Genomic DNA, 12,945 nt, shown 5'->3' on the forward strand with positions numbered 1-12,945 from the left:
CATGTGACAGTGGGAATCTATCTACCAGAAATACTCTGTAGTCTCCATACCTTAAGGGAGATCAAAAAATACCTCAGTGTATTTTGGCTTCATTATTCTTTACTCTTTAAGCTGGTTTATTTGGGTAAGGCTGACATGCCAAAAAGTGTATGTTGTATCAAAACATCTTCTGTAACATAGATCCATTTTTTTCTACACCTGTTTGCTTAGCAGGAGTGGATCAAAGGAGAGCATTGGCATGATTTACAGGACACACAGATGCAGGAACAGACCTGCTTCAAGGCACGAGTGAGGAAAAGGAAATCCAGACTGAAATGTTTGTTCTTTTCCAAAGGCTCGAATTACTATAATAAATGCCAGGTCACCTGGTAGAGTTTCAGGTGACTGCTTAGGTCTTTTTGTAAGAGAAGAGAATTAGTGCATCAAGGCAGCAAGGCTTCTGCCTCTCTGTTCCAGGCCAGAACCAATAGTACATTTTTAGGCAAACATACAAAGCTTTTAAGTTTACAATAAAAATAGAAAGACAAACAAAAAGAAGCCCCACAGCAACATGCCAAATTAGAGGATCCAATGGTCAGCCTTCAGTTTTAAGTTTTCTGTCTGTCCAAGATTTTCTGGATGCTTATCAGGCTGGTTGTGTTGTCCACCCAGGATTTTCCAACAAATATTCACTGTTCCATATTTCCAGCCAACATTCAGAAATTCCACCACTGCCCTATGCATTTCATCAGACAAAATATGAGGCAGTCTTTGCCCTCAAAGCATTTGTAGTCTCTGATGTCGGCACTGGGAAGATAATCATACTCCACAGGGGAGAGTGCATTCTTAAAACGCTAAGGGCTAAGAGAGTTTTTAGCTGGGACACATGGTAGGGAGAGCATCACATAGATGAATAAAAGGAGTGAAAAGGGAAGCTCTGTAAGGGCAGGATTGAGTTCTTTTATAGGTGCTCACTGTGTCTTTGCTTCAGCCTCAAACCACTCTTTTAATGTCATTAGAGTTGAGGTGTTGATGAGAACATGTGAGAGAGAAAGAACATTACAAAGAAATGCTGTCCTAGCACACCCACTTAGGAAAAGCCATGCTGCAATACTGCTTGTGTGGTAAGCAGAATAAAAGCGATCTGGCAGTCTTGGTTTTGAAGGCAGAACCCCAGCTTTTGTAAAAAATTTCAATGTGTATTGTACAGTAGTGTGTGGTGTCTTCATTCCTTTGTATTTGATGAGTAACAACTTGGAGTCCAGTTTTAATGAAAGCAACCCATGGCTTATGCAAAAGAATTCAGCTTTAAACTGAAATAAGTTGCCCAACCTTGTTTCTTGATTTCCCCCTATATTCTGTTTCAGGTAATTGATGTTCCTGTTTTAAGACTAAAGCATCTTCTAAAGACATCTAAAGACTAAAGTGTCTTCTGCCACAAGTTGATGCTTTCAAATTCACGATAATTTTTAGACTCAGTTACATCAGGCTGCTGAGATGTGGGTTGTAAGCTGGTTACATGGGACTAAAGCTCAGTGCACAACTGAAAACTTTAGCAGTTTCTGTGCTAAGCCTGCAGAATGAGAGAAATGTTGTCGTTTAGTAACTTAATTTTGCCTGATACTGAATTTGAGGATATTATTATTTCATGATGTTGCCATAAATGGCTCCAGAAATTAAAAGCATTTTGTAATAAATTACATGGCTAAGGTCTTGTCATGTGACTACATAATTCACTGCTGTATTTGGTATGAAAAAACATGAATTGATTACATCTGGCAATGTAAAGGAGATGGTGTAATGTATTGTATAAATGTGCACAGTGGAGTGCCTCAGGGTAGGTGCAGTCTTGTTTTGTAACTGTAAATTATAGTTCTGCTCTCCTCTTGGTGTGAACCCTGAGTTTCAGAGAAGAAAACAGGCGATTCAAGACATGCTTTTTTGCTTGTGAAGCTCAGGATGGATGGAACAAATTACCAGATTCCCTTAAACAAGTGCCAGCAGTGAATAGTTTCAAAATACAGTTGCTTATTTACTTGGAGAAATGTTGCCAATGTTTTTTAAATTGCAGAGATGAAATTATATGTTGGTATTAGTAACTTTTGAAAGAATTAGCTTTTTATTACTTATTGTGCTTTTGTTTATATTGTACTGTTTTACTGCCAGGATATTATGTTGTATTTAACAGTTCGGTGCATACTTCCTATCTCTTGGGGCCTGCATGAAAATTAGATGTGCCATCCCTGGAGATGGTTACCAACAAGGATCTTTTTGAATAAATAAAACCAATGGGATGTGGCTGTGCTTCTCAGTGGGGATGAGGAGCTGCCAAGAACAGGAGGTACTGCATTGGCCATACTATCCACAGCAAGACTGTGGCATTGTGTATTGGGCAATGAAGTCATTAATTTAGTTACTGAGAGGGAGAGATTGAAGGTTGCCTAGCTTTCTGGAAGTGGGTTTAGTACACATGAGTGCAAGTACCTGAATAATTATGGGCATATTATTAACTTTTAGGATGCTAAAAGTGGTGTTATCTGGTGTTGACTGAATATTTAGCTCTGGATGCAGTATTAAAAGATTATGGAGGATCAGAATTTTACCATAATAACTGCTCTGGTGTTCTTGAAGTGCTTTGTGAATAGCACAGCACTTAACCACTATCTGCCAGCATCCCAGGTGAAAGGGACGTCCAATCTGACCCATTTTTTGTTCCTGACAGATCAGTAGGTCTGTCCAGAAGGATAATTTTATCACAATATGAGTGCTGTAGTAGGACCCTGAGGGAATTGTGCTGCATGAAAAAGAAGACACAATCTCAAACTGCACCAGGGGAAGTTTAGACTTGAGGTGAGGAGGAAGTTCTTCACAGAGAGAGTTGTTAGCCATTGGAATGCGATACCCGAGGAGGTGGTGGAGTCACTGTCCCTGGAGGTGTTTAAGAGGGGATTGGATGTGGCACTTGGTGCCATGGTTTAGTAGTCATGAGGTCTTGGGTGACAGGTTGGACTTGATGATCTTTGAGGTCTTTTCCTACCTTATTGATTCTTGAAAATGCCAAGAACATATGAGAAGGTGCTCAAGTGCACATGACCTGCTTGCGACTGAATTGAAGGACCATCCTTGACAGTGTGAGCCACATTCAGGATAGTTTTTAACCATATAATCTTCTTGAGGTGGACTCTGAAGAAAATTATTTTGATCCACTTTGTAGAGCAGTATCTAACCTGTTTCACAGAGGAACCTTGGGAATGAGCTATTATAGGCACAGCTTGAGCCATTTGGGGCCCAGGTACCAGCAGGGAGGTGAATCATTTGACAGTGTCAATTGTATAGACTGTGGTCACTTTTAGGATTGTGTCAGACTTCTCAGATTGGGAATCCAGTGGTGGATTCATGTGGTGTAGCTTCATTACTTTCCCCCTGAAACAGCTTGTGGAGCCGAGACACCTTCTCACTGTAATGGAGCATTGTTTTTGTTCACATACCACGAGACTGTTTAGAGCATCAAGTACATCAGTATTATTCACCCTTTTGGGGGGTCTTCCAAATCCTCTAAGCAAAGAACCTGAGAAATATTAGTTGCAAAAGCTACAGTATGAGGAAAATACATTGAAAAGTGTGAGGTATACAGGAATCAAGCAGTACTATGAAAATGTCTCAATACTGCTATCACTTTCTTTGTGGATTTCAAAATGCTAACAAAGGAAGAAAGGAGAATGTTTGCTGTGAAGTTTATAGTCGACCCCTGTTGACTTTTACAGCAACTTCTGTGTTCATTTTCACTGAATATCATTTTCACCTGTCCTTCCTCTTCCTCCATATATGGGAAGTATTATTAATTTACCACAGGAGGATAAGGAATGCATCCCATTCCCCACTTGGGCAAAGGGAACTTATTTTCTGTGACTGATAAACCCCACAAAATGAATACTGTGTTTTTAGGTTATGGTCAGGGAAATGATTGCTCATTGCAAAATAAACTCAGGCTTTTCAATAATAAACTAACAAATGTATGCATTCTATGTTCAAATGGCTTTCTAATAGTTTTTTGGACAGTAGCAAGATGAATTCTACTATGACAAAGGCATCATTGCAGATGCCACCACATTGTTCCTCCAAAAATATGTACTGAGCACTAGGCACTGGTCGTAAATTTGCTAAAAAATGTCAATGAGTACAAAGGGTCCTGCCTTAAGATTTGTACCAGAAAAACTGACTTTCTCTTGGAGGCAGCCAGACCATCACAAAGGGTTTTTTCTTTCTTGCTTTCTTTCTCTTACAGGAAAAAATTATGTGATATCCCTTTGATGCTGAGAATTTTCTGAAGTAATGAAACACAATAATCAGATACATAGTCATGATTTTATCTATCATGTCCCTGTCAATACTGACAATGTATCAAAATCCCTTTCTCAGGAATCCTTTGGCCCAGTATAAAGTAGGCCATATTCCTGATCAAGATATTCCCAACTGCTTATACAAATTTTCCATTGTTTTATAAGGAGTATGAATGAAAAACAGTCCATAGGTTTATTGCCTTTGTGTTCCTTTAGGCTTCAGTGTTGTTTGCTTGTCCAAATATAAGTATATATCTTTGTATTCATTCTTTCATTAGCTTTTTCCTCAAAGATGAAATAGATTGAGATGTTTTTTTAATTCAGTATGCATCACACATAAAATGCACTACTAGCTTCCCAGCAGGGAGGGTTTGATCAGGTTTGTATAGATGCAGAAACCAAAAAGATACAGTGAAACAAGACATGCTTTTTATTAAGATTGCATTGATAAATAGTTAATAAAACATTAATAAATCATTAATAGAGTCTTTAATAAATGGTAAGTCACTTGGTGATCCTTATTCCATCAAGGCAGTAGGTTGCTTAGCACCAGCTGTAACATCAAATTTGTAATAACCTTAGAATATGTATTCATCATACATTATTTTTTTTCTGAGTGTAGTTCTAACATGCTCTGTAACCAAAAATTGGAGGAAGTTTAAAGCAAAAGATTTAGCTAAGAGTTAAAAGGACTGACAAGGGCAATTGACAGAGGGAATATCACAGATAAGGTGTCTTTAGCAGCAGTGGCCTCAGATTAGATTTATTGCTATATGTGTGTGCAGGGCTACTCTTCTGGCTGCCCTCTAATGATTTGGGCAAAGTACCCATCCTGAAACTGCCTCTGTGGACTCTAATGCCATAGAAGACAAGCATCAGGATTGGGGTTTTTTCTTATGTCTTTTTGTGCATCTACCATCCATGAGTGAGGTATTAAGTGTAGCGTTTGACCATCAGAGATCTATCAAGATCTATCAAACCCAAGAAAAAGGGCTGGGAAGGGTCTTGGAAATCTCACCATCTACTATACATCCCTGTCCCAGTGCAGGAATCAATTCTGCCTAAGCCATTCCTGACTGATGTGTGTTAATCTCCTCTTAGGTGGGTTGCTCCAAAGATAGAGTCTGTGTAGCTCTCTGAGCAAGGTTTCAGTGCTGCCCAGTCCTTACCATTACAGAGCTTTTTCTGATGTCTAACGGGCATCCTTCTGGCTGCAGCTTAAGTTCATATCCACCATAAAATGGGAGAACAGGTCCTTCTGTATTTGAAGACTGTTTTCAAGTCTTCCATCACATCTCCTAAGAGAAGGAGCATAAGCCCCATGTCCTGGGAGACTTCAAATTAGATCAGGCTAAGCAGAGCACACCATAGGAAGGGAAGCTGCCTCAGTAGAAGCACAGAGAACATAGTCTAGCTGCTTTTTTTCCATAATGACCTCTTAGAGCCTGGCCCAGTGCTTTTATCTCTGTTTTAAAACACTGCACACTTTCTGTTGAACAAGAAGGAAATGATGGGAAAATGAAATACAGAGAAAGGAAATAAATCTTGAAGGTGGCTATTAATTTTAGGGACTGGTTTTGTAAAGCTATTTTCCATCTGCCCCATATTCCCTGTACTCAATTCTCTTGCTCTGACCTTTTCCTTAGAAACTTGCAAGTTTAAATCCTTCCCTAGTCCCTTTATTCCATTTAATTCATGATTTGGCCTTGTACCTCTGCAGCCCTTAAAAGGTTTGCTTGGAGTATTTGTATTTTTGGTGATTCATTAGATTGTGTCTGCATGTGTCCTTCTTAGTTACTTACCTGAGGGCTTTTATAGCTGAAAAGAGCAGACTTAGCTAAAAGGACGAGCGTGCCTAGCTCTAATAAATAAAGCACATGGAGTCAATTAAAACAATGTTTAAATAATTTCCAAAAAGGAGGATGCCCGATGTTACTACATCAGAAGACCACAGTGACTTTTAAGCCAACAAACTGTGCAGGTTTACTTTCTCATATAATCTCCAGGTCTATAAAGAAATCCACACTTCCATAGCAGTCATCTACCCACTCCAACAGTTAACATGATTTTGGAATCATTTTAAGTCCAAACCATGTGAAAATAAATCCTAACTCAATTTTGTGGGATTACTTTGTTTCCATTAAATTCCTCTTTAAAGCATTTCATGTGCTTGGTTTTATTATTGTTACTTCCAGGAATTTCTAAATACTTCCAAATTTGGATTGATTAAAGTTTTTTTTTTTTTAACTTTTCCTGGGGGGGAGTGGGGGGAAATAAAATAATACAATCCCCTGTCTACTTTCCTAGGTATTTACAAACCCAGATGTTTATCTATACAACTTAATGGATGCATACACAACACACAGAGTCTGAGTGGTTCTTTATAGTCATAATACATTAGAAGGTAGATATATCAGATTTCACAAGTTGAACAAAATAGAGCTTAGCAAGTACTTAAAGATGAGGGACCTCCAAAAGAAACTGGAACACAGCAAAAAAAAAAGAATGGTGAGGTCATGTGGATGATTAAACAAATTACATCCTTTCTTCTGATTCTCCAAAGTAATGTGCATGTGCTTAAGGAACAGAGTAGGAGAGAGTTAAGCAGAAGGTCACATCTCTGCAGGATGTGGGGATGGGGTTTTGTCCCTTCACTGAAAACAGTGCAATGCCATTTTTGCATGTCATTCTGTAGCTCAGCAGTGCTCTGTGTGTATATACTATGCAGCTGTGTGGTGGTCAGTGTGGGGTTGCTACCCATACATTTTGAAGTAAACTCAAAACTTTATGATCATTCAAGGTTCTTTGGTCAACAGTGCTGTGGGACTCCTCTGTAGGTAGATGTAGGTATGTTTGTTTAATGAACTGCGCACTTCCTCACCACTTCTGCACATAGTGTGCATTTACATACTGAGCATTAAATACTGGTGTTGCTTCACATATGTGATCCTATCTGGAATTTGCTATTCATTGATTTTAATACAGTGACAACTGAAGTGAAGTGCTTCACTGTAGCTTGCTTGTACCTTTGTAATAACTTTTGAAACTCAGAAGGCCACTCAAACATATAGATCAGGTAGTCCTAACTTCACTGAAAGGTGAGTCAGTATTTCTTAGCTTGTAATTGAATTTCCTCAAATGATAGCCAACTATTTTTTTCCTTTTCCCATTATTTTATGTTAAGGTGCCCCCTAAATGGGAGATTGCTAGGTTTGTTTACACTTCAGCCCTCCAACTTGGTATGCAGTAGACAGCTTTGTAGGCAAAGAGAAACAACCAAACATATAACAGGTTGCCAAAGAAAGTATTAGTGCATCTCTGAATATTTATTAAATTAAAAACAAAGATAAGAGAGAATAGAGCAGTATCTACCACAAACCACGCTCATTAGAAGGGCAATTACAGGCTCTGCCTAAAGGAATACTTCTGCAGTTTCTCTGTTTGACTGATTTGCCCCCTTCTCTGAACATAAGTCTCAGTCTGCCTGCACTGAGCTCAGCCTCACTATGAAGCAGAGGGTGCACTGGCTCTTCTGCTGGTGTGTCAGAGACATAGGCAACCACGTGGTTTCTTTGAAGGTAGTTGGAACATGCACGTACAACTGATGAATGAATACATTGATACAGAAAATGGGCATGTTGCTTAGAAGGCCTGGTAGGCAGGTCTTCACTGGAGATCTGGATTTCCTAGTTAAGCACGGGCTTTCTGTGTAACCCTGTACAAATCACCTCATCTCTTAGTCCCTCATTTTCACATGGAATCAATAGTGTTCTGATGCTGTAACCAGTGCCATGAGGTGGTGCTTTGGTGCATAGGACACTGTCCCAAATCATCTACACCAGGCATTCATGGTGCAAGTCCACTCCAGCTTTTTCTGGACTTGGTTTGCTCTGTTGCTATACAACCTTGAATAGGGTTGTATTTTGCTGCCGTGCAATCCTAGCTAGGGTTGCATACAGTGCAGTACAGGAGGGATCCCCTTCCTGCTTGGGCTTTGCAGGTGAAACCTTGTTCTGTTCTTATGATGGCTTCATGCGTACAACATGAGAGTCTGATCACAGATGTGCAGTCAGCTGCCACAGATGGTCAACATTTTCAAGAGTAAAACCTGTTCTTAGCCTCATTCCCAGGAAGTGCTTTCTGTTGGGAAGTTAAAGTGCTCATCTACCACATAAGGATGCATGATGATGCTTCCTTAATCAATTGCATCTCCAGGCTCAGTGGAGAATACATGATCATTTTTTTGCCCTCTTTATTCCATACAGACATTACTTTGTTTTCAAAAACATGTCTTTTTTTCTTCCCTAGGAGATGACCCATTCCTGGCCGCCTCCTCTTACTGCTATTCACACTCCAGGCAAGGCTGAGCAGACCAAGTTTTCTATCCCAAGCAAGGTACAAGTAGGCTATTACCAGTGACCTGATTACCATTCTGTTCTGTTGAATGTTCTTTGCTGGAGAGTTAATTTTTGATATTGCTTCCATTTTCTAAGGCTTCCTTTTAGTTGAAAATTCCTACTCAGACTGTTGCTACTAGTAGTAGGATTGCTTAGTTAAAGCTGTGGAAGCTACAGTGGAGGCACAGTGAACTTTATCTCTGTTATTATAAGGTTTTCTACGTCAAGTACAATTTTGGTTGGTTGTTTTCTTCCGTTATTATTTCTGCAGTACAATGAAATGGTCATTTGTTCCTACTTAGTGGTTTGATTGCATCATGAGGCTTGGGCTACATGGTCACATTATGGTGAGTTAAAACAATCCTTCATGTGAGCAGTGCTGGGGCATCTGTCTCAGTGCACACTCCAAGGGCTCACAAAGTTGTACAGTGTGATCCTTTGTATTGGCTTCGCAAAAAGCAAGCACTCAGCACTTGCCACCTCAGAAGCACGTGCCTGGAGAGTACCTGCAGTTCACCTTATACCCAGTGAACTGTTCAGCTGTACAATTTGAATGTGCCTTTAGCCCAAATTCTGTTGTTGCCTTCTAGCACTGTTCAGAGATTGAGCTCATACCCAGGGCTAACATTTCCAGAGGTATCTTTTGCTGGGACCTCTACAACTGTGAGATGATGATGTTTGGGGAAGGGGAGAGCTTTCCTAGGGTGGGAAATCTACAACAGTGTGATGTGGAGCTAGATAAAGTTTCGTATCACTTACAAAACTGGTACTGCTTAACATTATGGTTCAAACCCACCACACCCTGGTTTAGAAGCTGGAATGTGATTTTCCTCATGCTGATTTTATCTGTTTGGCAGATATTCCCGTGCCTGAAACACAGCCACCATACTTATTTGGAAACCATATTAAATTAGAAGTATCTGTGGCCACTGCCCAGAATGCCTTATTTTAATGGAACGTGATTGTTACTGCTCTAGCACTGCCATTGTCACTGCAGTTAGCTGCTGCAGCATTAAGCATCACAAGTCATAATCATACAAGAGTACAATCCTCATTGCAAATTGGGTTAGAGTCAGTTGTACCCATTTATGTGAAACCTGTCTGAATGCAGTTAGAGGGGTTTGCCTACCAGAAGGGGTATTTTTTTTCTTTTCATTTATACCATGTCTTGGTTAAGTGTTTAGGTTTTGATGAGCTCTACAGAAACTGGTCGAGGTCCTGCAGACAGCTGTGTCTCCGTTGGCAGCAGTATAAGCATAGGTTTAGAAAAGCTAACATTTTGGGTTGCTTTTCTGTTTCCATTAGGTTTGCTTTGGACTTTTAAGATCCACATCAGAGTTAATTTCTGAGCATGTTAAACGTTGATTCTGAAATTCTGGACCATGTCACTTCAATGCAAAATATAAACCAGACTTTTTTTAAATTATTTTGTTTTATTTATTTTTTTAAGCTGGCATTTCAGGAAATAGGCAAGCACATCAATGTTTCCAAGTTCACTAGTTTTACTTTAAAACCTCCAACAGAAATTGCTCTTCACAACATCACATTAAGTCAATTACAGCTAGCCAAATTATACATCTAAGACACAGCGTGGCTAGATTTTGCAGCCATATAAACTGGGAAAAGTACTGTTAGAAGTTCTTAATTTAACTGTTAAAAAAAAAAAGTATCCTTATGAGAAATGTGTATTTAAAAAGTGTGATAAAAAAGGTGGAACTTATCAGAACAATTTATCCCTTTGACATTCAAATGTAAAGGGCCGTGTTTACTCTTAGGGCATGATTTACTTCACAAGGGACTGACTGACAGCACAGTATAATATTAGGAACTAATAATGCCCTAAGAGGAAGTGCAGTGAGGGCTTTAATGACTTTAACATCTTACAGAACTAACACTTCCAGCAAAGTAGTGCCTGGCTGTAAGATCAGGTTGTAAATAACACCTTAATTTCAAATGATCAGTCTCTGCTTGGAAGGAAAGCTGATTACAACCACTGTAGACTATAAAGCCTAGAGAAAAACTGAGCAAGAAAACACTGTGACATTAAGGAAGCAGCTTAGTTGTGAGCCAACAAGAATCCTGGCATTAGCATGCTTAGTGTTACGAACCAGATTCTTTGCTGTTTTCAAGTTGTTGTACTTTCATTGATTTCATTGGATTTGGACCAGTTTCTATCAGGCAAAGATCTACATCCTGCATCTTTATTAAATCCCCTGTGTCACAGTGCAAATAAAAACAGTGACTATCAATAAAAAGTTACTGTATTTCAAGCAGTCAGATAACAAAAAAAATAAAGAAAGAAAGGCAGTGCTGCCGAATTTAATACATAGTTCCATTCATGGTGGGTCTAGATTGTACATGGTGGATGGCTCATACACACAGGCATGGCCAAGCCTGGAAAAGGCTAGGACCACTGCATGTATAAATCTCTGCTGTGTGTCCAGCTAAGGACAAGCTCTTGTCTGAACTGTGAAAGGGTCTTTCAGTGCTCTGTCTCCACGGTTAACGTTTTCTTAAACTAATGTCACTGGCACTGCCTTAACAATCACATGATCCCTTGCCTGTACCATCTCCATCCCTGTTTGTGTCATACCAGTGTCCTTAATCTAGCAAGGCAAGATGTATCTTACCTTCTTCATCTTATTTAACTAATGTTGACATTTTCTGTGTTCTTCTTTATAGGACTCCCAACATCTGACCTCAGGATACAATGTACAAAGTAGGTCTTTATCATCCTAGTCCTAACAGGCAGGGTTGGCTTGTTGGGGTTTTTTCCTGCTTAACATCATTAAAACAAAGGCAACAAAAAAATAATTTCTGTGATGCTAAAGCAGATCAGTTCCACTTTTTATTACATGTTATGCATTGTGGCATGTTGTGAAACCAAGTATAATTTGATGGGCTGACAGCTTTGGATGCATTTTAATTCTACAGTAATCTTTTGACATTTGGAAATGTGTTTCCTTTGTTTGCAGAGTGGAGTGATCCAGCAGGAAAAGTTGCAACTAAGTCAGTGCCACAAAAGTCGTAAGTATTATTATTTCCAGCTTTAAATCTCATTTTAAATTTATCATAAAGAATGAGCTTATTTCTCCAAAGGTAACTAAAATCTAGCTCTGCTCATAATCTTGTCCTGGTGTTCAGGTGTTCTCAGTAGTCCTTAAAAATTAGCCATAAACCAGTTTTATGTTTTCACTGCTTATCACTGTTTCTTCTTTTTAAGCATTAGCTAACAGAGGTATGTGTGAAAGATGAGTTTATTAAGCAGAAATAATGCTGATTTTAGTTGTACAGCTTGCCAAAATTAAATCACTTTTATGCTTCTCTCATCAGATACTAAGCCTCTTACAATAGAAAATGCAATCCAATGAGCATATGATGCAGGAATTTTAACATTCATACAGTGAGAGAGAGTCAAATACATCATACAGAATGATTCTACTAGCTGGTGTGGAAAAGCTGCTCTTGAGTTTTAAACTTTGAAAAAAGCTGAAAATCACAGATGATTTATAAATATGACAGTTTAAAATCATGGAAGAGCTAATTCCCCATAGTGTCAAACCATTTTTTCTTTGGTGCTTCCTGGTGTAAGGCTGCAGTAATGTAGCAGTGAGTTGAGACTGAACTGTTTTTCACTCTTTTACCCCAGGATCTCAAAGTAATTTACAAACAGGAATTGAATAATAACTTTGAAAAGGAGGTTGTTGTTTTTGTACTTATGAAAACATGTGGCTCTGATTTCAGTTCAGCTGCTATTTTTTCAGTGTTCACATGTTTTAAACTACTGAATACAGAACTGCACTATCTTAACTGACATTTCTGTAAATACACGTGTTCATTTAAAATTACTTCAGAATCCCCTTAATCTACTAAGGACAGAGTTTTAAGTAAATCCCTACAGAGGAAGAAAAATAAATGTGCACCAAAACTACACAGGCTTATAAAATTAATTTAAATATATTGATTCTTTGTGCAAATTTGTGTACAGGAAAGGAGTGCAGCGATTTGTCTATGGCCACGTAAGAGAAGCGGGACTAGAGTTAGATGCAGCTGCTGAATCCATTGGTGTACTCACCAGACTCTAAAGGTCAAAGTCTACTCATGCACTCAAGTCATAGGAGTACTTATTAAAATAGAGTTTGTTGAGTAAAGTTTTACAGAATTATGGCTGAACAACTAATTCAATTCTAAAATGAAAGAATTTTTTCTTCAGTGTGAATGAGAATTAG

General features: G+C 38.9%; 1 protein-coding gene across 1 annotated transcript in view; it reads left to right on the forward strand.

The window, feature by feature from the left end:
- The window catches only part of AFF2 (ALF transcription elongation factor 2), a 336,221-nt gene that overhangs the window by 197,937 nt on the left and 125,339 nt on the right, over positions 1–12,945 (forward strand). The window contains exons 5-7 of the mRNA XM_054169740.1: positions 8,628–8,714; positions 11,399–11,435; positions 11,692–11,743. Coding sequence (XP_054025715.1) covers positions 8,628–8,714; positions 11,399–11,435; positions 11,692–11,743 — 176 coding nt within the window. The remainder of the gene's footprint in view (positions 1–8,627; positions 8,715–11,398; positions 11,436–11,691; positions 11,744–12,945) is intronic.

This window comes from Dryobates pubescens, chromosome 18, assembly GCF_014839835.1.
Source record: "Dryobates pubescens isolate bDryPub1 chromosome 18, bDryPub1.pri, whole genome shotgun sequence".
Taxonomy (NCBI): domain Eukaryota; kingdom Metazoa; phylum Chordata; class Aves; order Piciformes; family Picidae; genus Dryobates; species Dryobates pubescens.